The sequence below is a fragment of the Phragmites australis genome, chromosome 18 (genome assembly GCF_958298935.1).
Source record: "Phragmites australis chromosome 18, lpPhrAust1.1, whole genome shotgun sequence".
Lineage (NCBI taxonomy): Eukaryota > Viridiplantae > Streptophyta > Magnoliopsida > Poales > Poaceae > Phragmites > Phragmites australis.
In genome coordinates this window covers 3,678,291-3,703,897 of record NC_084938.1, presented here as the reverse complement: position 1 = coordinate 3,703,897, position 25,607 = coordinate 3,678,291, and the positions used below count along the sequence as shown (strand labels likewise).

General features: G+C 43.2%; 3 protein-coding genes across 5 annotated transcripts; 2 read left to right on the top strand and 1 right to left on the bottom strand.

Annotated features, from left to right (window-relative positions):
• Positions 1-2,796: 2,796 nt before the first annotated feature.
• Positions 2,797-13,061, top strand: LOC133898827 (general transcription and DNA repair factor IIH subunit TFB1-1-like). Of its 3 annotated transcripts, none has more exons than XM_062339589.1 (20): positions 2,800-2,972; positions 5,841-5,919; positions 6,251-6,324; positions 6,406-6,469; positions 6,875-7,013; positions 7,569-7,644; positions 7,753-7,848; positions 7,996-8,040; positions 8,600-8,656; positions 8,835-8,990; positions 9,102-9,167; positions 9,273-9,396; positions 9,857-9,913; positions 9,992-10,116; positions 10,198-10,389; positions 10,966-11,079; positions 11,302-11,379; positions 12,014-12,061; positions 12,279-12,347; positions 12,697-13,061. In XM_062339589.1, the coding sequence occupies exons 1-20, from the start codon at positions 2,898-2,900 to the stop codon at positions 12,775-12,777; spliced, it is 1,815 nt and encodes a 604-aa protein (XP_062195573.1). In that variant the 5' UTR covers positions 2,800-2,897; the 3' UTR covers positions 12,778-13,061. The 3 variants fall into 3 exon arrangements, 2 of the variants coding, with proteins under 2 accessions (XP_062195573.1, XP_062195574.1); XM_062339590.1 differs by lacking the exon at positions 2,800-2,972 and adding an exon at positions 5,411-5,649; XR_009906273.1 differs by lacking the exons at positions 12,014-12,061; positions 12,279-12,347; positions 12,697-13,061 and having other exon boundaries at positions 2,797-2,972; positions 10,933-11,079; positions 11,302-11,337.
• A 3,674-nt stretch (positions 13,062-16,735) lies between these two features.
• LOC133899822 (pentatricopeptide repeat-containing protein At4g16835, mitochondrial) lies at positions 16,736-19,369 on the top strand. The gene has a single exon (XM_062340889.1). The coding sequence runs from the start codon at positions 16,934-16,936 to the stop codon at positions 18,758-18,760; it is 1,827 nt and encodes a 608-aa protein (XP_062196873.1). The 5' UTR covers positions 16,736-16,933; the 3' UTR covers positions 18,761-19,369.
• A 926-nt stretch (positions 19,370-20,295) lies between these two features.
• On the bottom strand, positions 20,296-21,616 carry LOC133899330 (uncharacterized). The gene is made up of 2 exons (XM_062340319.1): positions 21,232-21,616; positions 20,296-21,107 (listed from the first exon to the last, which is right to left on the bottom strand). Exons 1-2 carry the CDS (start codon positions 21,397-21,399, stop codon positions 20,505-20,507), a joined length of 771 nt encoding a protein of 256 aa, XP_062196303.1. The 5' UTR covers positions 21,400-21,616; the 3' UTR covers positions 20,296-20,504.
• Between the last annotated feature and the right edge of the window lie 3,991 nt (positions 21,617-25,607).

Below are 25,607 nucleotides of genomic sequence, written 5' to 3'. Positions count from 1 at the left end.
TTCGTTGATTCTCCATTTGTTTCGACGGGTGTCAAACGTCACTTATCTTTACAACTAATGCTTAAACATGTTCATAACTTAGAAAAGCATGTTAGTTCCTTTCTCAAAAACACCTTTGTTGGGTCCAAATGTAATCTATTTGTTTCCCTTGTGATTGTAGTACGAGGATAAATTCAGTTTCACCCTAAATGATTTGCCATCGGTGATGATCATATTTGGCAGAGCTCCAACTCCTAGCTCCACATTAGATCTTGTATTTGTAGGGCAAGGTAAAGTGATTTAATTATCTATTTATAAACTAAAATGGAAATAAAATAGTTTACCCAAACACCATCATTGTACCCACAGCTCCAGCTGCACAAATTTCTGAACCTAGGAATAAGCTCTAACAAATAGGACCTTAATGTCGATTTCTAAAGCATCAAAGGTACTTTCCCTTTGTCTACCTGTAGAGATGGTTCCATAGTGAGGATATTGGAACGCACCAACATCAAAGTACCGTTGTTTTGCTGGTGATTTAGAGCATGTTTGTTTCAGTTGGTGAAGGGATCGATGACATCCTAAGAGGGGAGGGGGTGAATTAGGACACTTAAAACAATTTTAGCTTCAAAAATAACACACGATAAACCTATATCAATTTTTATCTAAATGTGCTCTAGGTTTATCTAAGTATGTCTACTCTACTGATCAAAGCGCTTGTAACCTATCTAAGAAGGTAAATTGCAAGAATGTAAATACGAAAAATAAATAAGGTAGAGAGAGCAAACTCGAAATAAAGATTTTTTCTTGTGATATCGATGGCATGAATGACACCCCTAGTCCATGTTGTAGCTCCACATGGCAAGCAGGCACTACGCAGCTGAAACAGTAGAAGAAAATTGGAGATAACTGGTAGGTTGTTTGCCCAGGAAGCAAAATCAGAAGAAGATGGCTGGTCCAAGGCCTACCTATTCATGTTTGATGCATTTAGAGAATGTCGTGTGTATGCATATGGCATGTGGGCATGCAATACCCGTCTTGTACATTGAACTGAAACATGTGTGTGTATTTGTGCACTGAATCGCAATGTTATGTCTGAAACACGAATGTACTTATTTGCGCACCAATTTGCTCAATCCAGATATTCATGTGCATTTGTACATTGAACTAAAACATATATGCGTATTTGTTCACAATGAAGACTTTCTTTAAAGATGCAAGGGCCAAATAAGATCTCAGAGAGAGCTTTATGTCATATAATGCAAAAGTATTTAACAAAACACGCAAAATACAACTCATACACAAGTGTGCAAAAATCAAAAGATTATACAAATAGGGGTATAAAGATAATTCAGCCAACGTTCTCTCTTTTAGGAATCAAAATCCAGTAAGATAGCCAAACAATTTCACAACTGAATTTGATTTACTATAGAAACGTTTCCATGGTAAATCGGATTCACTTGTAGAGTGAATCAGAATATGTAGCTCTCCCAAACAGACCCTCAGTTGCTTCAACTGGTTCGGAACAAGTTAGTACTGTAGAAGTGGAGCGACGAATGAAATTGTTGAAAGAGGATAGGTGATATGATTATATTTGGAACACCCACACCATTTTCTTTTTGTCACAGCAGCACAAAAAGCAGTGAAGGGCAAACTTTAATGCTCTTTTATCTTCATGGAATTTCTTGAGCTTGCATATGTACTTGCAGATACTTATTTTAACTTGTTAGTGGTTCTTAATATTTTCCTGTTGTAAAACATGGATTTGATTTTCTTAGGTTCTCATAGCTAAAGATAATATTAAAACTTGCATAATCGATGAACATAAAATTGCACACGCTAAAGCTCGTCGAACAACATTATTTTTTACCAATTACTCCTAAAACGTTAAACCAAAATGAATGAGTTCAGTGCCAAAGGATAGACATCGAGATGACCTTCAAATTTCTTTTTAAAATTTGACGTCAATTAACTTCAGTTTCTAAATTAAGTTGCTAGACATCAAACAGATCAACAAACCCTGAACTTCGGCGGTAAATCCTCCCATTCACTTAATCTACCGATAACTAGAGACTAATTATAGATCACCTATCATAGTGAGAAAGTCAAACCGATGAAGAATCCCATGAATCTCATAGAATCCCTTTTTTCCTCTTCTACTTTCTCCTTTCTCCGTTTACTTTTCTTCTTCTCTTTCTTATTTCTCCCTTCCTTCTTCTCTTTCATCCTTTTTATCTCTCCCTTCTCCTCCCTTGTCTTGGCACTTTGGCAGTAGCCGAGTAGGGTGGGCTCCGGCTGGTAGTGGCGGATGGCGACATCGAGCCGGATGACTGGCGATCGGGGGCGGTAGCTAACCTTACGATAGCAGCGACCGAGCAACATCATGTGGCATCATGCATGGCAGGTCGACGACCGACGGCTAGGGTTAGGGCATAGGGCAAGAGCGATGGGTGAGGGTGATGAATGACTCTATCTTGATACTTATTCATCTTTTTTTAAAAAAACTTAAGATATTACATACGCACATCCTACTTACATCATATGTGCGCACGCGCACGTTAAAAATACATTGAGGAGCTCTAGAACCTTAATGCACAGCACATGAGTCGAGTGGGGGCTCCAACGCATCCGACGCATCCGCATGCCAGCTACCTTGCGAATCAAGATGACTCGACCTCCGAGAGAGAAGGGCAGCGTCGGCGTCTAGGTTCTAGACTAGAAGTGAGGCCCATCCTTCCGCATTACTATATGGGCCGGCTCGAACCGAATGACGGGCCCACGGCCCAGCCCGTCTTCTCACTAGTCTGCTTCTACTTCTAGGCTTCTACTTCCAGCCCCATCGGCTCCGACGCCGGCGAGACCGCGTGACTGAGCGAGCGTGAGAGGAGAGCCACCGCAGCGGCGAGGCGGCGGGTGCGATGGGGTCCATGACGATCGGCGCCAAGTACAAGACCACGCTCAAGGATCCCGGCACCCCGGGCATCCTCCGCATGGTGCGTGCCATCCCCCTCCTCTCCTCCCGCTCCCGCTCCCTCCCCCCTATCCCCTCCCCTCCTGGCGCGCGCGCACGCGCGGTTCGGCGCGAGGAGGTAGCAGCCGCTGGGATGCTCTGCGGGTGCGGGAGGGGTTTTTGATCGGGTTCTAGGGCGCGTGGCAAATCCAGGGTTCTCTGATTCGGCACGAGAGTGGGGAGGTGGGCACGTGCCGCTGATTAGATCGGTGGAGATGGAGGCGCGCGCGGGTCTGTGCTGAGTAGGGATGAAAACCCGAGCGGCGGTGCCGCTGATTTTGTAGAGGTCTCATAATCCTGAGGTCGAGAGTTCGAGCCTCTCACCCCACCAGAAGTCGATGTTCATTGCAATTAGCCCTTTCATGAAGCTCTGGATCCGAGAATGCCTTCAATGTTCGGTGGAACAGTCCCTAGTGACAGTCTGCTGAACTTTCGTGAGGATATCCCTGGCGGTCCATAATCATCAAGCAGAGGCTCGACATAATCTCTGATGACCATAATTGCTTCCATCAAGCAGCGGCAAAGGGATCTAAGTGAATTGATATCACTGACCTTGTCAGTGCCGAAAATGACGGAATTGCCGCAATCGGCGGCGGCGAACGGCACGTTGAGCTCGGGCACGAAGTTGAGGTAGTAGTGGCTGTACTTGCGCATGAGTGTGACGGCGGGAAGCACGACGGAGCCATTCCACAGTAGCTCGTCTTGGTGGCTCGAGTAGTCACAGTAGCTGAGGCACATCGCCACGTGCAGACTGCTGTTGCATTCGTCCGTGAACTCAAACTCCTTGATGGCGCGGTCGAGGAGGCACTGGAAGTAGATGGGATCGGCGTCGTGGAAGACGATGGAGCTGGCCGCCAGCGTGACAGTGGTCTCAGTGGTGACGTTGGAGCCAGGGTGTGCCAGGTCCATCTTGTACAACATGCGCGGGTCGTCTGTGTCCTTGGGCCGCTCCTAGCATGAGTGGTCGCGAAACGCGTCACCTATCAGCCTGCGAACAAGCATTCTGTCGAGTAGCTTCCATGTGGCGCGAGGTGTCACGTGGGCGAGCAGGCCGAGGGGGTCGAGTAGGCGCAGCAGGTCGTCATTGGGGCTGAAGCCGTGGCGCGTGAGGTTGACGTTAGCATTGATGGCGATGTTGGTGAGGTCAGGGAGCACCACATGCTCTAGCTGCACATCGACGCGCTTCTCAAGCTCCGCGACCACCTCGTCACTCCTCTCCACGTTCGCGATGCTCCGTCCCAAGTTGTCTAGGCGCTTGAATGTCGCCTTCCGTTCTTGCTCCTCTGGTTCTACGGTGGCATCGCATTGCTTCTTAGCTGATCGGCACTTCGTGCGGAATCTCCAACGCATCAGGTCGACCACCCACCAAATGCGTGACATGTAGAAGGGCTTGGTGGTGACGGCTTGGTGGGTGGTTGTTGTTGGAGGCGGTTGTGCTGGCGGGCAGGGGCGGTCGCCGATGCCGGAACGGACGCTGTGGTGAGTGTAGGCGTAGTGACTGATGCCGGCTTGAATGGTGCCGTGGTAGATGCAAGCGCGAGGGATGCCGCTGCTGTTGCGGATGTCGCAGCGAACGCAGCAGCAGTAGCAGCGAACGAAGCAGCTGTTACGGATGTCGACGCAGGGGTGGACACCGACGCAGCAGCGTACACCGTCGTAGAGGCGGACGCTGATGCCATGGTGGACGCTGACGCAGGGGCGGTCGTCGACGCCGGTGTCAACGCAGCAGTTGCCGAGGGTGTCGTCGTGGCTGAGATCGTGGAAGAGAACGCCGACACGCTGACGAGGTCGCCAACGGGTTGCACAGATTGAACATCCAATGAGCAGCAACCTTCATAGATGTTGTGCCCATGGGTGGCACACCGAGCCCGCTTAGCGTCGAGACCTGTCTGGAACCAGACAAGAGCCTCCACCTGCCACACACTCGCTAGTGTGAGCACCGGCACGACCATCGCCCCGTAGACGTCATAGATTTGGTGAAGCACATTGGCGGTCATCGGGTAAAGCACGTGGCTCACACAGACGCGTAGCCCGGCTCCAATGAAGCTTCCCCACCAGTCTGGCATTTCGCCGAACACTTGACGCATGCTTCCATCTCGAGCGCCTCCTCCAGCGAAATCCATGGCCGTCGCACCACAGCTTCGGGAATCGACAGCTTTGATACCAATTGCCACGATCCCCACTCTAATCAAATATCCAAATCACTCAAGACAAAAAATCACCTCTTCGGTGACACATATATTGCCCACCAAGTCAATCACAAGAAAGGGGATACAAGTTTGGATAGCAGCAGCAACACTGAAGGTAAAGAAGCTAGCTACTGGAGAAGAAGGAGACTAGGATTGGAGAGAGAGAGAGAGAGAGATAGAGAGAGAGAGAGAGAGAGAGAGAGAGAGAGCAGCAGCAGCAGGAGGAGGTTGGGATCAGAGAAGAGTTTTTTCACTGGGAAGAAGACCGAGGAGGAAGGAGACAAGTCTGTTCTGATAATCTTCGATGCCCTTCTCTCCTGGCGGTGTCCGGCTCTTATACACCAAAAGCTTCACAGCCATCTGCCAAGTGGGCCACACCGGTCTGTTGGTCCAGCTGCAGTTCAGCCCACGCCACGTTCATGACAGTTACCTAGCGGTTTGGATGCGGAGGGACGACCTTGCTTGCCTATGGTTTGTGCTAATTTGTGCTTCGAGATAAAGCATTGGTTAGCTTGGTGCATATATAGTCATGTACGATGGGAGCCTTTTAGGTTTGCTGTACATTTTTACGTCTGCTGTTCATTTGCATCTGTTCAGTTTCCTTTCTCAGCAGCACCTTGTCAGGTCCAAATGTGATCGGTTACTTGTCGTTGTAATTGCAGAATGAGGATAAGTTCACTTTCACCCCTAATGATCCACGGTCGGCAATGAGGCTTAATGTCGATTTCCGGAGCATCAAAGGTACTTTCCCTTTGTCCACCGTGATGATTTCACAAAGAGAGCATTTGGAATGCAGTCAATGGAAGTACGGTTGTTATGCTGGTGATTTAGGTTACAAGCTAGTTAAATATACCTAATTTACTGTGGAACTGGTGTTCACATCCTTTATTAGAAATCTACTGCAGGAACATTTGAAATATTTTGACCTCAAATAGAGAATAACTAAAGTGAAGACAACAACAATTAAGCTGTGGTAGAGTAGATCATGGATAATGAAACAATTGGATTTATTTCATGTATGTTGTTGCTGCTATGCTTCATGGTAATTTTACAGTTTTTTCTTGTGCTGTAGGTCACAAGTTCAACAAAGTAGATGGTAGTAAGCCAGCACCACCATTATTAAATCTTTCTAAAGATTCTGACAAGGTTTGAGCAATTTATAGGCATATGCTCTGCATTTTTTATTTTGATCAAGGTTAGTATGACATACATATCTATTTTTCTCAGGGTGGAGGCTACATGTTTGAGTTTGACAATGTTGCTAACCGTGATCTATGTCGGGACTTTGTAGGTAATGTATATTTTGTAGTTAGTGGATGCCACCTAGAATAGCTAATCTTTTCATCGGAAGATATCTACTGTAGGCATGAAATGAAAGTAAACACAAAATACTTTATTATCTGCTCAAGTAAGCTTATTATCTAAGGCAGATACTTACATTATAAATTAATCAATCAGCTACCTCATTCCTGAGAGACCTAGTTTTTGGCTAGATGTCACATAAGATAGGTGTAACTATAACATAGACAACAAGATGAACAGCACCATGTTTCAGGAACATACTAAAATTCTGGATTAAGGTTATTAGCTGCGACAAGTTCGATATGGCACCAACTCACTTGAATATACCATATTGAGTTTTTTTACATCTATTGCCCAATAAAACGCATCCATGACCTATACATCCTCTTTTCAGCTAGGGTTTTAGGCAAACATCAAGGGATAGTGCCCCCTAGACCAACTGTGCCTCCTGAAAACTCAGTTGCTTCAACTGGTCCGGAACAGCTCAGTGCTGCAGAAGTGGAGCGACGGATGAAATTGTTGCGAGAAGATAGGTAATGTGATTTTTTGGAACACCCACACCATTTCTTTTGATCACAGAAGCATCAAGTAGTGATGATAGTTCAATGTTACAAGCACAAATTTTAATCTGCAAGAATTTCTTGAGCTCATATATCTTGTTTCAGATGTTCGATTGATTACTGATCTTTAAGATTTTCTCATTGTAAAAACATGGATTTTTTCTTATGTTCTCGTAGATAAAGAAATTATTACTTTATTAGGGCTTCACTTTTTAGTGTCTTTCTGCAAATCGGTGTAGCTGGTAGTATGGATGCCAAAAGGAAATGGTATGATGTGTGTTTTACACTTTTAAAAGGCTAAAATGAAGCTCAAATGTTTCCTTCTATTCATTTTATTTGATATATTCTTATGGTGAATCTTGTTTGTCTTGATTCTCTTCAGGAACGTGCTATATACATGGATTTTTAAATGTCCGTATTTTGTGTTAGAGAAATCAGTGTGGACAAATCTGCATACTGTCGTAACCAACAAAAGGCAAAACACACTTACCTGTATTACTGAGTTTGATGAATTTTGTTTCCTTACAGTGAATTGCAGAAATTACATAAGAAGTTTGTTCTTGGGAATATTCTGCAAGAATCTGAATTTTGGGCAACAAGAAAGGTAAAACCCATTGATCAGTGTATATTGACACATTCTTTTTAAAAAAATTTGGTGGTACATTTTATGTTTCTTCACCCGAAACCATTATTTTTTTATTGCCTTTTGCAGAATTTACTTGATGATGAAGCAAATAAAGCATCAAAGCAAAGGCCAGGTTTCAAGAGTGCGATGCTAGCAGACGTTAGGCCATCAGCTGATGGTCGGGTATGTTACTGAAATCCTGTTGTAGTCATAGGCCCATAATTTTATGCCAGGATATTGTTTATTATGTTATTGTTTTTGTTATGTTCTATTCCAAGACATTGAATTTGATAGTAGCCAATTTACTTGTTTCTACGTTGCGCATTTCAGACAAACAAGGTTACGTTCAATCTCACAACTGAGATAATCCATCAGGTATCAACTTCCTATTCAGATCTGCATGGTAATCATTTTATGTTTCCTCAACTGTAAGAAAAAAGCTATGTCTATTTTGTGGGTGATGGTATTTCCATTTTTGTTATGCAAAGGGTTTCAGCGATGCACTACCTATATACGACTGTAGGAGGCACTATACCTCATCTGCTTCCTTTACAGCTGCCATGCAGGATGGCATGATCCCTCATTAAGCTATTTTTATTTCTTGCAATTGTAATTTCCATTGGGTGTGTGTTCAACTAGACATGACCAAAGGATGGTGTCGAGCTGGACCGCTGAAAATTGTGCTTGCACCCAAGCCAGCCAGGTTAGGTTTGGTCTGAAATTGCGAGCCCATCCTCCTAGCATTGCACCCAACCTGCACTGGGCTCTATTTGCCCAAGAATGCTCCTGTATACCTGAGGCGGGTATTATTCTCGGAAGCAAGTGCTGAATTACATGATTGTTTATCTGGATTTTGGAATGAAGTGATAATGTAAAAGTCATTAAAAGATAGTTCTGCTAACTTATTAACGCCATGTATCCATTTATTTTGTAGATTTTTGCGGAAAAGCCTGCTGTCCATCGGGCATTTTTAGATTTTGTTCCAAAAAAGGTAAGACCTATTTATATTATCAATGTCTTAGCATACACTGTAGAAAAATCAGGCATGGAATGTTGCTAGTTTTATTACTCTCGCTGTATTGGTGCAAGTCGATGCTGATTTCTCATTGTGCTCTATTCTGCTGTATACTTTCGTCATCCTCTCATTTAGCTGTATTTTCCGAGGATAGATGTCAGAAAAAGATTTTTGGACAAAATACTGTAGAGCTGAGTATCTACTTAGGACAAAAAATACTGTGGCAGCAGCTGCTGAGGCTGCTGATGATGAGGAATTAGCTGTCTTCCTGAAGAATGATGACATACTGGCCAAGGAGGCAACATTCAAGGTACAATTTTAGCGATTATTGATGTAATACTGCATATTTTGTTGCGATGCCTTGGTGCCATTTCTTGGGGTGTACCCTTTTCTTTTGAAGTGATTCAATTATTGGTTGCAGATAAAACGAGTCGATCCAACGTTAGACATGGAGGCAGATGCGGGAGATGATTACATCCATCTTCCGGTGTGTTTCTTTCTGCTACTTTTCTGATGTCTATAAGACAAAAGTCATGAAGTGCTTATTCTATGTTGAAACTATTGTTCAATCATTATGTTTTTGGGCATGAAGGACCATGGGATTCTCCGTGATGGTAGCAAAGAGACAGTTGACACTGATAGTGAATTGGCGAGGAGAACACTGTCTCAGGATCTGAATCGGCATGCTGCTGTGGTTCTTGAAGGGAGATCTTCAGGTAGAAGTTTTGGACTCAGTCGAAAAACTTCACGATGCCTCTTTTGTTTTCTTCAGTACTTAGAATGGATTGCTCAAGCATATTATGATGTTATCAGACATCAGTGTTATGACTTATGAGATGGTACTGTTCTCAGGAATTCCAGGATGTAAATTAATTCTTCTGCAGCTGAATGAAACGGTCTAAATTGTTTTGTTTGCCACCTATTTGTATCATTTATTCTTATTGTAATTCTTTGATAATTATACAAATCAACTAGTCTAGATCGTTGGTTGGTTGCAAATCATACTTTTGTAGTAATTGCTTTGCGACTTCCTGTTGAGTCTATTCTTTCGCCTTCACATGAGAGCAGATTCCGACGTTCGGCTGCATTTCTATCTCTGCATTTGCTTACTGTCAATTTTGACACACTATCTTTTAATCCATAAGGTGATGATGGTGTGTTGTGTTTCTCTTGTAGATGTGGAATTAATTGATGCAAAGACTGTAGCTGAAGCCCTTGCAAGGTCCAAGAAGGGTTAGAAATCACAGTGCAATTCAATTGAATCCTTTTTCACCTGTAATACCTTATGTGCTGATGAATTATTAACTGCAGAACCATCTTCCACTTCTATTGTTGATGATGCTAATCATGAGAGATTGGTAAAGGTGGCCCGCATGACTGAAATAGAGGATCTGCAAGCTCCTCGAAACCTCCTGTACGCACCACTTTGTATAAAGGTTTGTGCTCATGGCTTAATAGTAGATTTATCAACCAAAATAGGATAATAATGGATTATTGTGTCTTCTTTTTCTTATTAGGATCCTAGAGAGTATTTTGACTCCCAACAAGCAAATGCTCTGAGATCTTTGGGTGGCAGCAATGATGGAAGAAAAGCCCGTAATTGCAGCTTGAGCACTGATGACGCTTTCCATCATTTGATGGATCAAATATCTTCTATTAAAGTTAATAAGTTGAACTGTCCGGTTATTCAGGCAGATGTGGCTCTTAAGGTAAATAACTTTAGCAGTTTGGTTCTTTTGTTACTTTGTGCGGATGAACTCTGTTAGTAAAAGCTGATTCAGTGCTAAACAAATTGTTGGGGTAGTGGTCAAATCAAGAGGAATGTACAGACAGAGTTTAGAATAATGGTACTTTGAATACTGCAACTCGCCAAGTCTTTGTCAGTTCCTCATCAGTTATGAGTTTCAGTGGTCGACAAGTACTCAGGACTTAGGACACTTGCAAATATGGTTTTCATCTGGCACTCCCACTCAACTAGTCAACTGGGAACAGCCAAAAGCCAGTGGTAACAAGGCAGTTTACCTTTGGTGCGACCAGCAGAAATTCAGTCAACTGTAGGATGTGTTAGCAATTAGGAAGCATCTAAATATATTGGTATATCATTTAAATCTCATATGGAGATCCATTTTTCGTATTTCTTACAACTACTTTCAGCTTACCAACACTTGATGACTTGAATAGTACACATGCATGATGTTGTATTACTGCTGCTGTGGCTTCTCTATTCTTAAGCTATTAAATTGCATGAGCAGGAAAACCTAACTACCTAAATGGTATGGGCCTAGGTTGTTAATGAATTGAATGAAGGGATTTCACGTTCAAGGAGACTTAATCTTAAGAATCCTCAAGAGAGTCTACTCGGCCGGCTGCCTCAACGTACACGGGACGAACTTATGGATGTGAGATGCTGTTCCTATTTATGTTTTATGTAGATGCACTGTACTCAACCTGCTGCGCATAGAATACTTTATTTTCTCAGGTTTCATGTGATGTTACATTTTTGTTGAGTATATGGTTTGTGCTGTCATGTTAAAAAATCCTCTTCACTACTAGAATTTCGTTTTGTATGTATGAATACTCATGTGTTGATGAAATTTCTGTAAACTCTATATTTTTCTCAGCATTGGACGGCTATCCAGGAATTGCTACGCCATTTTTGGTCATCATATCCAATAACAAGTGCAGTCCTTTATAATAAGGTATATCTCTCCCATCTTTATCTTTATCTGCACTATTTTGTAACCCGCATATGGTATTCAGGTGGAAATTAGTACCAACTGCTTAGTGGCTGGCTAACTTAGGTTCCTAGAATGATTTTGCGGATGTTGTTTTCATCTTCCAAAGATGTGAGGAAATCTTGATCTCACATGATAAGTGCTAAGTTAGCTGATTTATATGGCTGGATGCAGTGTTATGATTGTACATCCACCAAGATATTCTTTTTCAGCTGTTAGATGTTCTTTATAACAGCTCAGTTCATTTTGCATGCTGCAATGATTTGGTAAGAGAACCATTACTAAAAAGTAGCTCGCTGTAATATATTATCCACAAGAGAACTGTAAGTTAAGGAAACCATAGTTTGAAGGTTTTGTTCCCACTGTAGTTATGTACTTATGTTACTAGTTTGGGTAGGCTAGCTAGCTAGTAAGACTGATATCCATGATACACTGTCTTAAACACTTCAAACATCCAGAAAAGAAGCTTGCAAGGCCATGTCATGCTTTAACTCATTTCTGGTACAGGAGTTGGTCGTACAGCTAAATACTGCTTCAACTGTAGACATGCATTTCTTTCAGTGTCAATTGCCTAATTGTTAGTTTACATGTTTTGAAGGTTCAAAGGGTTAGAGATGCAATGACACAGATATATCAAAAGTTGCAGGTACATCTTTCTCAGGACAGTTGTCCCCTGTCTCCCTCTCATTCATGCTCATTCCAAAGCCCCTTACACTTGTCACTAGAAATGAGTGCATTCAAATTGCCTTTGAACTCTACTCTTATGCATCCTTGTGGATTCTTTTTACCATGTTAGTGAAAGATATTGGTGATGAATGGATGCTTGAAAATAACACTTCATTTGTGCTACTTCTGACCTGCAGGCTATAAAGGAATCAGCACAGCCTGATGTAAGGCACGAAATATCTCAGCTAGTAAAGCCCATGACTCAGGTTCTTAACATTCCTACTTGGTTTTCATTAGAGTTATCATCTATCAGCTTGTTTTTCATCATCATCTATCAAAGAGCATTATTTGAATTCCATTATACTCACATACCATACATGTTCCAGCACATGCTTCGGCATGGATTTTATTGTTCTTGCGTAGCATTAATTTTTAAACCTTCTGTTTGCATGCTTTTGTTTTTATGCGATGCTATTTATGCTCATTCCATCGCTGCTGAACTGTACTGTTTAACACCTCCACTGACACCAAATACGCAATTACTGCCTACTATGGATCTATCTGAAGTTTTTCCCCTTTGGAATTCCAGCAAATTGATCACATATAATTTTCCAGGCCTTGGACGCTGCCTTCAACCATGATTCGGAACAGCAGAAAAAGTCCTCGAAGGCCGGGAACAAGCCCAACGGGTTTTGAGCCAAGAAGGCTGGCTTAGCCAATAGATGAGAACTGGATTGCTGCTACAGCTCCCCGGCATTGTTGTCAGATTACGGGTTTGCAGTTCTGGAGGCGCCCAAGATCTGCATTCCCAAAGGCTTCTTCTCTTCATGATGTATATTTAAGTGCATCCGAGCTTTGTACTGACGAGTCGTATAATGCACAACATACATGCCGATTTTTGCCGTGCCTGATTGAATTGAGGCATTTCCTTGTGACATTGGCGTTCTCCATATTTCCAGATAGGATCGCCATTTGGATTCCGCCGTTCTTTCTGGTGAGAGCCGCTGCACCATCCATCCTGATGTTTAGTTAACACACGCGGGGCTCCATGGACGTCCGTTCCATGAGACTGCGCGATGTGCTGTGCACCGGTGGTTGATGGCATGCTGGGTGTAACACAGCCAGAAGGCTAACACTTACAGCAGTTGGGTTTGTTGCTACATCGCGTTTAGGGTGTCTTTGGTTCTTTGGATGAGGCTTTGTAGAGCTATATCGTCTAAACAGGCCGAATGAAGTTATATCTTTACTACAAAAAAGGTTTTTAATGGGTCACACGTCCATCATGAATATATGAATCCTACGTCCACTTGAATTCCAACAACACACAATCTTGTAACTGCCACGTCCTTTGTTCGCTCAACATACTTTTGTCTGCTCTCTCATGTGTGCGAATCGCGCATTGATATGCCTGCGTCCTCTCCCACCCGATGCTGCACTCCTGCATCCTCCTTTGCTCTAAGCACAGTCGCTCCTTTCTCCGAACGCTACCATCGAATCTTAGAATATTGTGAGTCGTAGGTGGTCTCTCATGTCTACGGTAACCATGATGACGCCGTGCGCCACTAACCAGATCCTGTTGTCCTTCCCTCACCAGATCATGTTGCCGCCTCTCCTCTCAGTCCCAGCCCTCATCGAGTCGCGCCCATGCACCGCTTGCAGCACTGCCTCCATCGTATCCTGTCGTTGCTGTTGATTTGCCGACATAAGGGATGACAACTTGGCAAGTCCTCTTTCTCGCAGACCGATTCCTACTGACATGGTGGGCACCAAGATTGCAATCGATCAATTGCTATGGATGGAGGCCGATGTCACCGTGGAACTCGTGGATGACGTGCTCCGGCTGCGAGACTCAGCAATCCTCTTCTTCATTGATGTCGTTCACCATGGTTACCGCAATGAAGGTGCAGGCAGGCGTGAGATCCTCCAAGGGAGCGCCGCCATTGATCACATGATGGATACTTGATATTGAATTCTTGGTGCACTTTGGATTTGTTTTGTTCCACAGGTTGCTTTGGTTGGTGAGGAGTCGATTTGAGCAGATGTAATTTCTAGGTGTTGACGTAGGCATCTCCTTCTGATGCACAAGGGAGAGGCAAAAGGAAACATTGTTGCTGGCTGTGGAGGGTGGCGGATGAAGTGATCACTGATGCAAACCCCATCAAGGTATGAGGCGAGTTTAACATCTATTTCTTCATCTTTGCGCATGTCCTCTCATGTTTACATGTATGTGCTTTGCTCATCCAAGTGAAATGTGTAGGATCCTTGGAGATATCGAGTTGCAGCTTAGGTGTTTGCAAAAATATCATGGAGAAACAATAGAGCAGCCTACCTTATGTTGTCTCAGGTGTTGCAGGTGCACATGGGCCACGGGTATCACACTAAATGAGTAAACATGCCAACAGAGGCATCGGTTTGATGGGCGAGAATAATTTCTTTATTAATTAAATGGATGTCTCTATATTAGATAACATTTACTAAAAATTGGTGGCTTAGTTTCATGAGACATATATTTATAATAAATAAATACAATGAGTGATAGACTCTCAAGTTATTTCATTGTGGGTTTTTGACTTGTGTCTGACTTTGAGTCATCCTCATGTCAACAGGGTTTTGAGAAAATTATATTTTGCTTGATCAATTGGACTAGGATGATCTTCTCAATGCTAGGTATTACTGAACAAACGGAAAAGCAGTATCCAATAGTTATTATATTGCTTGATTTTTGCAATGATGGTTTTGATGGATGCATTGCTTTGATGTTTTGGGCACTATTGATTTCTCTTTTCTTTTTATACTACATTTGATTGTTCCTGCATTATAAGTTTATACTGAAGAGTTTCTTTGGTGATTACAGATCAACTCATGGTATTGTAATGTGTTGTTCATTGAATTGAGATTACTAAGAAAGGGCAGGGCTATTGCTACCGAAGAAAATGAGATGACAAAAAAAGAGCACATAAAGGATAATATGAAAGCCCTGAAGTAGGAGGTAATGTACGATTTCTATGGTGTTAGATAGCAAGAATAATACCCAACTGTCAAATGTATTTTATTAAATATTTGCAGACTCATGATGAAGAGAGTGCCTCGACAGGGTTCTATATGAGGTGGTTCTTCAATAAAATACATGAAGTCCTTGTTTACAAAGGTTAGGATTTGGCACTTGGCAACTCATAATTGTGCTTTACTTATAACTGGTCGATGGTCCATGCTATTTCGGATGGCATGCTCATAGATGATGACTTCTGGTGTTCTCAGAGGGGCTCTACAATTAAATGTTTATCTGAGTTTTGCTTCATATGCCTTCTGTCATATTTGAAATTTTTGTGTATGTCTCAAAAAAAGATGTCACATAAAATTTATCTTCTCTTTAGATAATGTTGCTATGATCCTATATTTAGTAGCTATATATAGTTAAACTGATAAATTTGTTGTTTGTACATGTTTGACAGTCACAGTTATCCCCTTCTTAAATTCAACATGCATGAGTTACATCAATTAATTTCATGTAGCCTAAATTCGGGTTTGGAAATAAAAATCTAAAACCAATTTGGAACATATTTTGTTGTAGTGACATGTTTTGTGTTTATATGTTCGGTTGACCTAAATGCCTTGTCTTTCTTTGGTTTAGTCTTTTCCCTGCTGATTTCTCATGTGATAGTCTATTGGCCATTATATCCTCTTGCTACTGCTCTTAATATCCGCTACTCATAGTGAACTTTTCAATTGGTGAAGATGCTTTTGCTTACAAAATAGCTCGCTGGTTAAGTTGTTTAAAGAAAGATGTTTGAGGAAACTTTATCCATATCAGTAATTTGCTTTTGTGTACTTTTTCCAAATGATACCATATTACGAAGGGGTTATTCATTATAAGGATGACTGCATTCTGTAAGCCCCTCGAATTTCCTTACTATCTACTGAAAGAGGAGTAGCCTCAAAATTGGTATGACGAAATATCTTGTTTATAATGATGCTACAATGTTCCATGCTTTCTGATTATCATATTTTGTTTTATATTGACTGTACTATCTTGAGGCGTCATGACATCTCCCACTCATTGACTCTGCATCCCCACCACAGTAATGATTGTCATTTGAACCTCTTTTAGAGAATTCCATCAGTCATTGTTAAGGTTTCTCTATATGATCATTTGGTCTCCATGTCATCATTGATGGATCCAGTAATGAAGAGATACATGATATGCCAATCTGGTTTTTATGGATTGGTTGCAAGACTGAACGATAAAGAAAAAAATTCCCTTCATTTTGAATGTTGAATGAACATCAAGATTGTTTATATAATATTCTTTTGCATCCAGTTTCCAGTATGGTAGCAGCCTGAATCTGATACTTCCAGTTTCCCACACTAGTTGTGATTTGTGAGTGTAATTGCAAAGTTGCAATGCACATGTCTTGTAATTCAGTGTGCAACATTTTCATTTCTCCAGAAGTCCAAGCCCTACAAATCTAGAATAAAAATATATAGATTTTTTTGAAACAAAAATCCAAAATGTGCTTAAATTAAGTTGAACCTTTTGAGTATTTTTTCAGCCCCAGACTTACACACATATAGTTAGATTTTTAATTGCTTTAAAGCAAATTCAGTGTAAAAAGAGGTTTTTTTAGAGGAAGGAAAAAACTTCTTAGGAGGGGAAAAAGCGGCCCAACGACATGTTGACTCGCTGTTTTGTTTGTTCCTCTCGTCAGTCGTCGGCGACGCTCGCCGCCGTCGATCCTAGCCGAGCCCATGACGACCGAACTCACCCTCCTTCCGGCCGGTCGCCGCTGCTGTTGTCTCGAACCTCCCACCATGCCAGTCTCCAGGCCGGGTACTTGCCTGAGACGCACGTGAAATGACCCTGCGCAGTTCTCTCCTGGCCGTTGCCCGCCCCCTCACCACCGCGGCGGTCGCGGCCGCCGTCCGCCGCGGGGACCTCGCCGGAGCCGTGGAGGCCTTCGCGTCGACGCCCCGCAAGACCGCGGCCACCTACAACTGCCTCCTCGCGGGCTATGCCAGGGCGCCCGGCCGCCTCGCGGACGCGCGCCACCTGTTCGACCGGATCCCGCACCCGGACGTCGTCTCCTACAACACGCTCCTGTCCTGCCACTTCGCCAACGGCGATGTCGATGGCGCGCGGAGGCTCTTCTCCGCGATGCCCGTCAAGGACGTCGCGTCCTGGAACACCATGGTGTCTGGGCTGTCTAAGAACGGGGCCCTTGAGGAGGCCAAGGCCGTGTTCATGGCCATGCCGGTGAGGAACGCAGTTTCTTGGAACGCGATGGTTGCGGCGCTTGCGTGCTCTGGAGACATGGGCGCCGCGGAGGAGTGGTTTAGGAATGCGCCGGGGAAGGAGGACGCGGTTCTCTGGACTGCCATGGTGTCGGGGTACATGGATGCTGGCAATGTACAGAAGGCCATGGAGTTCTTTGAGGCAATGCCAATGAGGAACTTGGTTTCATGGAATGCTGTGGTCGCTGGTTACGTGAAGAATTCACATGCAGGCCATGCTTTAAGGGTGTTCAAGACCATGGTTGAGGATGCGGTTGTGCAGCCAAACGCGTCAACCTTAAGCAGTGTCCTTCTTGGATGCAGTAACCTATCTTCACTTGGATTTGGAAGGCAGATACATCAGTGGTGCATGAAGTTGCCACTGAGCAGGAGTGTGACCGTGGGCACGTCACTTGTGAGCATGTACTGCAAGTGTGGCAATTTGGACGACGCTTGCAAGCTGTTCGATGAGATGCATACAAAGGATATAGTTGCATGGAACGCCATGATTTCTGGCTATGCTCAACATGGCAATGGAGGGAAAGCTATCAAGTTGTTTGAAAAAACGAAGGATGAAGGAGTGGTGCCTAACTGGATTACTTTTGTGGCAGTACTGACAGCTTGTATCCACACTGGTTTGTGTGATTTTGGAATACAAATCTTTCAAACAATGCAGGAAGTCTATGGAATTGAGCCCCGGGTTGATCACTACTCATGTATGGTGGATCTTCTCTGCCGAGCTGGTCAGCTTGAAAGAGCTGTCGACATGATGCGCTCAATGCCCTTTGAGCCGCATCCTTCTGCCTACGGCACCCTGTTGGCTGCCTGTAGAGTTTATAAGAACTTGGAATTCGCCGAGTTTGCCGCTGGAAAGCTGATTGAACAGCACCCACAGAGCGCAGGTGCCTATGTACAACTGGCAAATATTTATGCTGTAGCAAATAGGTGGGCCGATGTCTCTAGAGTAAGGAGGTGGATGAAGGATAATGTGGTAGTGAAAACACCTGGGTATAGCTGGATAGAGATAAAAGGTATAAGGCATGAGTTCAGATCAAATGACAGATTGCATCCTCAGCTTCATTTAATTCATGAGAAGTTGGACAAGTTAGAGGAGCTCATGAAGGCAATGGGTTATGTTCCTGATCTTGATTTCGCACTGCATGATGTAGAGGAGAGTCTGAAGGTGCAAATGCTAATGAGGCACAGTGAGAAGCTCGCTATTGCCTTTGGCCTGATTAGCAGCCCCCCTGGGACAACCTTGAGGATTTTCAAGAATCTCAGGGTCTGTGGAGATTGTCATAATGCAGCAAAGCTTATCACCAAAATCGAGGATCGAGAAATCATCCTGAGGGATACTACACGTTTCCACAATTTTAGAGGTGGGCATTGCTCATGTGGGGATTACTGGTGAAGAATCCCAATAGAAGTGTCAGATATGCACCAGTTTCACCGTAGGTCTTGCAACACTATCTGATCCCTTCGACAAGAGAAAATGTGGAGCATCAACGGTCGACCTGTGAGCTCTGCAGTTCACCCTGATGTTTTTCAAGGTGTTGTTGCTTTGGCAAAAACTTGTGCCCTCCAGACTGTGAGATCCATCAGAACCTTATTGCTGATTGTTCGAGCATGTGGACAAATCAAGAATCAAGACATATGGAAAGATTGATGTACTGCATTGGATTTACACCTCGCTACTACCGAGTGGAGCATGCATATCCTCCTAGTCCCAGCACTATCCATAGTGTCACAATTGTGGATCCCCACATTTGTTCGTAGCCTGTCTTCTCCTGCTGATAAGAGATATTTGTTAAGCTGCCTTCTCTGTGTTTCGGCTTCAATAAGTTGCTGCAACAGGTGGTCAGTCAATCAATCATGAACTGCATAGATGCATAGAAAGAGTTGAGTTCAGTAATGCAATATGCCAGTGTTTTCTTTGACAAAATCCTGTAGCTCCATTTAGATTCATTCAAAGTTCAATTTTATACCGGATGTGCAGCCCTTTGTTTTTTTTTTGTTTTGTTTTTTGTTTTGTTTTTTTTTTTTTTGAGGGGGGATGTGCAACCCTTTGTTAGAGCATGCAAGCAAATATATGGTGAAGTTGCTGAGACAAAAGCAGCTGAATGTGCTTTATGCGGAAAGAGCATCTGAAGGGGGCTAATTGGCATCCTTTCAATAAGCTTTCCAGCAAGTTGTGGATGAACATTGTGAAACGACTAGTAAGCTTGAAGGAGCAGCTTGGCCTCAATTCTATGATCAGGCGGTGACTACTGTACTGCTTGAGACTACTGTGTACACTGGCAGCGGCAGTTGCGTGGTCCCTGAATTCTGCAGTGAGCTAGTGATGAAGAAAACAGGCAGTCCAGCATAAGGAAGCTTTATATAGCACAATGGAACCAGAAATCCAGAATATGATGCGCTTGCCCGGGAACAACGTTAACCTTAATCTATTCATTGCATTCAGTAAAAATAGTCGATAGGATTATCTTGATTGTGAATTCACGCAATAAGCTTCAAATCTCTGAATGATGCAGTTCGGAGCAAGCTAATAGTCAGGATGGTCGGTTGCTGAAAGTTGTGGTTCTTTCTTTTGTTGGCTCTTGTAGTCGTTTTGATTGGAGTTTGTAGTGTTATCTCTACGGTATTTTATGTCTAGTTTAGCTAGGTTCTTAGCCCGCTATGTTATGTAGTTTTTGCTCATTTTTTTCTTAATTAACTGAGTATTCAGTTCGGATTTTTCATATAATTAATATAACAAACAGTTCTCTACCAGTTAACCCTGAACAGCCAGCAAAACTACCAAGTTAGAGTACGGTGGACACTGAAAAAAGGGTACATCTAAATAAAGGGTGGGCGCCGAAAAGGAAGAAGCGAATAATAAATTCTTTCCATTCTTCCAGTTTTGAAAAATAAAATAAAAAAACAACATGATAAAAGTACACACGATACCATGGAGTTGACTTTGCATCATCAATGACCTCTCCCGGAGGATTGTACCACAAGGCCCAAGCAGGTCCTAGGTAAACACCAAGGATATCAAATTTATTTGCTACAGTACAGTATAGTACTGATTATAATCTGGATTCAACGAGCATTGAATCCTGATCCCTTGTTAATCACTAGCAGAGGACATGACATGCCTGGACCCTGTTGACAATTTACACGACTTCTGGAGCCACCTGCCTGCCGGCGGCGGCCGTCTTCCTTTCTTGGCCATCGACATCGCCGTTGTTGTTGCTGGTCTCATCGTTCTTGTCCCACTCCTTGTTGACGTCGAGGAAGTAGAGCGCGGCGACCATGGCGAGGCAAGAGGCGCACATGGGGATGGGCCCGAAGAGCCAGAGGAAGACGGGGCAGGAGAAGTAGTAGGCGCGGACGCCGAGCGACCAGAAGTAGACGCCGCGGTTCAGCGTGGTGGTGACGTACCCGACGGCGCAGGCCGGGCGGCGGTGCGCGCGCAGCGGGACGTTGACGAGGAGCCCCGCGTGGCTGTAGTAGCGGATGGACTGCACGTTGAGGAGGAAGGCGACGAGGAAGCAGACGAGGATCGCGAAGAACTTGATGGACATCGCGACCTCGCCGTGGGCGCCCACGACGAGCTGGCTCTCGCTGCCTCCAAAGAGTCCGTGGGCGGCGCCGCTGGCCATGAGGGCGGCGACGAGTGAGCTGAGCGTGATGGCGACGGAGGCGAGCACGGTGGAGGCCATGATGCTGTTGCGCATCGTCTGCACCGCCAGCACCGCGTGCTTCCCGGACGACTCCTGCATGCCGACCGATCGAGTGCAACCATGCATGCATGCATGCAATCATGATGAGCGTGACTGATCCGATATATATATCCTGACCGTCCAATCAAGGCTGATGATATGAACTAGAAAGTACTACCTCCATGATGTGGCGGACCCAGATGCGGCGGTTGATGGCGTTGATGCCGATGACGGTGGTCTCCGGGTGGCGGCGGATGCGGAAGAGCAGCCAGAGGTGGTAGACCACCATCACCGCCAGGCCCAGCGGCACCAGCACCAAGTCCAGCTGCGACGACCCTCTCTGCATTTCTGAATCAGCTCCACACGCCCGGTGCTGTACTTCTCTTAGATATATACTCTGCGTCGACTCGTACGTCTGCTACTGATGAGCACGTCACGTAAGGTGTGCCTCGTGTTAATTACCTGATGATTCCTACTGAGAGAGAGAGGGGCATGCAAAAAGAGGAGAAAGTCAATCGGAAAGTACAGGCGTACGAATCTCAACGAAGATTTGTGTGGTGCCAGATCGTACAATACAAGCAGCTAGCTTTCATTTGCTTTTCCCCTCATGTGTCTACTTATAGATACTACCTCACCTCACTCTGTTGCGATGGAGTATAAATTTGGGTTATTGTCCAGAACCTGCACTTGCCTTGTCGAACAAGCATTTTAGGTCTGACCACCGTGTGAATCTTAAATTCCTCTTTGTGTGATTTTGACCAATCTTGGAGACTGTGTGAAGAACGTGTGCAAGTCCAACTGCAATTCTTGTACATCCTGGTGTCGTTCATTTGGTGAAAAGATTAATTTTTTAATCAATGTCAACTGATATCTTCTCGAAGCCATACCAATTTACAGTATTTTTTTCGAACCGAACATCCGATTCCATTAAATATGTGCCCCTGAATCGCTAGCAATAAGTCTAAAATACAAATCACGGGTGATTGGTTGTCCTGGTTGTCCGTATGAATGAATTTCGTCTCGACGGAGGCATATAATCTTATAAAAAAATATGTATTATTATCCGTACGCGCTGTTTAGCCTGGTCCGACGGAAGGAGCAGACAGCATCCACTCATACAGGTAGATTTATTATTAGCGTCACAAAATCATCTTCATATAAGCAACTAATCAGAATCTCAACTATTGCATCCGCTAATACGACATCAGGTTCAGTAAACTAAACTGAAATTCAGCTCAATTTAATCAGACAGATACAAATAATCAAATATTTTTCTTTTCAAAAAATATAACTCGTTTCAAACTACGTATTCAATCCATACGGATAAACCAATTAAACCCCTAAGTTATCCATCATAGAATCTGGATACTTGCAACCAAGCTCGGCCAAAGCATACCCCACCTTATTAAAATTCACAGCATATAGACACAGTCAAACGTCTATGTGTAAAAAATAGTATTTAGTTGATTGTATATGTCTGATTAGACTAAACTGAATTTCCGTTTGTTTAATCGAATTTGAGACCGTATGGACGGATATAAAAATTGATATTATGAATGATTGCTCGTATGAAAATAATTATGTGACACGTGGGCTCGTCTGTATAAGTGGATATAGGAGTCTGCATCGCCAAGTCACGCTGTGGAGGAAAACTTGAGTTCTCGAGCCAGATTACGGAGGTATATTTACATCTGTTAGACCATATTAAAATAATACATATAGACAATTAATCCTACTTCTACATAAAATTATACATATCTATCTGTCAAGTAAGTTGTTCCCATCCGAACAACCAATAGACCCGCTAGATTTCAAATGCCGCGAGATATACACGGAGGATAGATATTCACTTCGAAAAATGCCTTCGGGGTGCGTTGCCAAAATGTAGTTGCATGCACTGCACGTTTAGGCTGGAGTCATGCAGGGCTACGAAAGTAGTGCTAGCTACCAGTCGAATATAATACTCAGTTTGCATGTAGCGCCTAGCTCACAAGTTTGACTTTTGCATGCATCTGTCCATCCATCGTATTCGTACGTGGGTGCGTACGTATATATCCGCCGGCACGCACGAGGACGAATACAAACGCTTCACTGCCTCCTCACTTTTTACCGAAACGGGTTGGCACGTTTTGATTTGGATATCGAGTTGACACATGCACGAATCGATTGCTTTGACATCGAGGCAGAGACGATGGCATCGAGTTCTAGCGACTGCCTTCGGTGAACGTACGGTGCATGAAAGGTTGCTTGGAGCTCGGTGCACTCCTGTCGCCTCGTGTGGTTTTCTAGCGGTGTCTCAAACATAATTGTTATTTTTTGTTGTAATATATTTATAAAATAATAATAAAATTATTATGAAAATAATTGTCAAAATAAATGTACTCGTATTATTTTTAAATATTCAAACCCAGTATATAAAAAATATAATTTATAACTAAAATTTGAAACGATTAACCGCACGTAACTCAAAACACATTGCATTGTGACACTACATCATGTACTTGCCTTACCGAACGGATATCTTGGTGTTATTAATGGTGGTGGGTGATCTTAAGTCAAAAGCCATTGACTTTGGAATAGGAAAATTTTCATGGATAGATTTTGGAACTATTCGTACATCTCTCCTGTAGCGTCACTGCTCACGTACAGAAATTCCAAGGAAAAACTAAATTTGTTTTGTTTAGATATGTCGGCTGCTATCTAAGCAAAATCCAAATCAAAAGCCAGTTTATTTACCACGACATAGACAGTTTTAAATTTGTCAACCATACACGTATTTATAAAAATATTTCATCGCGAGCTCTAGCGAGACTGTGGTCAGGGGTTACATATGGTTTTAGAGCACACAGCCGAACATTTATAGCGGTGGCTGCTTAAATAGCTAAAACTATCTAGATGAGTAAGATGGGGATAGTATGATTTAAATTTGTGTTACAATTTTCCCGTAAATTCAAACTTTCAGGTCATGATTGCAAATTTCGGTAGAAAAATTTTTATTCACAAGCCAATTAACTGGTGAGTAATTTTTGGATTGGTCGATTGCAGTGTCTTTGGTGTCGTGCTTTTATTGGAGGCGTCATCTAGGCTTCAGGGTTAGGCTTTCTTATGTTTCGGGGTGTTATTGATCATCTCAGTTCTAATCTAGCTAGGTACATGATCAAGTATCAAGGACATCTCTGTGGTGTTTTAGATCTAGTTTAGCTAGATACATGATCAAGTTTAGCTAAGTACATGATCAAGTATCTGGGACGTCTCTGTAGTACTATATCTTATGATTTTTTACTCGATTTTCTCTTAATTAATTGAGCGATTCAGCTTGTTAGACTTTTTTTTCTTATTCAATACAATAGACAACTCTCATGTCAGTTCATTAAAAAAAAACTAGACTCCATATGGTCGACGTTGCTCCACGCACCGTTGGCAAACTTCGGGTCTCGAGATGTGCTCCTGGGCTTGGAGAGATGTCCGAGGCATCAGAGCAGCCCGACGGCCCGGCGGTTGTGGCAGACGTGGGGGCGAGGCAGTGGGGTGATAGGATTGTCGCGGCCCACGGGATGCCGATGACCAACAGCCGGGTGGTGTCGGCGGCAAGGTAGGCAAAGCAATGCAAGGTTAGCGTGGGATGAGGGGAGTAGTGATGGACAAAGATGATAGAGGTGCTGAAGGTTGAAGAAAACGCATGGACGGTTGGAGATCCTACTGCCAAGGGACATATACGGTAAGTTCTGTTATTTCCAGTCGCTTATCATTTAGTATTTTCCTATATTTGTTACTTTAAAAAATATCATTAATTGGTCTTCATAAGACGTAGTTGCATGTTTAGGCTGCGGTCTACGAAATTAGGTCATCTCTAATAAATATTTTAAAATTCATCCTCTATAGCACTATTACAACATCATATAATACTATTATAACATCTTCTAATACTATTACAATCACCCTCCCTATTACAATGCTCTAAAATTTCGTCTCTTTTTTTTTATCTTCAGCAGATACCTATTTCTTATCTTTTATTATTCTCATCCTTCCATCGGACCCACAATCATCTGACATAAATAGTGTTGTCGTATCCCTACAACGCCCACAAATTTGTCATGCCCAGCGCTACAGTGATGCCTGCCCGCTTCACTATTGCACTGAAAACGGCTTCCGTTGGAATCGTTTGTGGGTGCTCGGTGTCGGCATCGGCTCCTATAGCGTCGGATGCAGCTTCTGCTGGAGCTGACCTTAATACAAGTAGAATACTACACTACTCAATTTGTATGCAGAGCCAAGCTCACTAGTTTAACTTTTGCATGGTTTCTTGTATTCTTAGATCATGTCTAACGAATTCCCTTCGAGAACTAAAATCGTATGAAGGAATTTTCGTTCCCTTTAGCATTCAAACGGTTTTCCTTCATGGTTCACTTCACGAAAGGATTCCTAAGTTTATTCTATTCATGGTAAGATTTTCTCTCATTTTTTTTTACGAATTTCTTCAAAGAAAAGCTATTGAAGATAAGATAAAATAAAAGAAATATGAACGAGAAAGTGAATCAGGAAAGAAATAAAATG

What these genes read in the sequence shown, in the direction of transcription:
- LOC133899822 (XM_062340889.1), top strand. Translation starts at nt 16,934, where the DNA reads ATGACCCTGCGCAGTTCTCTCCTGGCCGTTGCCCGCCCCCTCACCACC.
- LOC133898827 (XM_062339589.1), top strand. Translation starts at nt 2,898, where the DNA reads ATGGGGTCCATGACGATCGGCGCCAAGTACAAGACCACGCTCAAGGAT. An exon ending in ATGATTACATCCATCTTCCG is followed by an intron (nt 9,168 to 9,272) that starts GTGTGTTTCTTT and finishes TTGGGCATGAAG; the next exon opens with GACCATGGGATTCTCCGTGA. An exon ending in TCTTGAAGGGAGATCTTCAG is followed by an intron (nt 9,397 to 9,856) that starts GTAGAAGTTTTG and finishes TTTCTCTTGTAG; the next exon opens with ATGTGGAATTAATTGATGCA.
- LOC133899330 (XM_062340319.1), bottom strand. Translation starts at nt 21,399, where the DNA reads ATGCAGAGAGGGTCGTCGCAGCTGGACTTGGTGCTGGTGCCGCTGGGC. An exon ending in GGGTCCGCCACATCATGGAG is followed by an intron (nt 21,108 to 21,231) that starts GTAGTACTTTCT and finishes GTCGGCATGCAG; the next exon opens with GAGTCGTCCGGGAAGCACGC.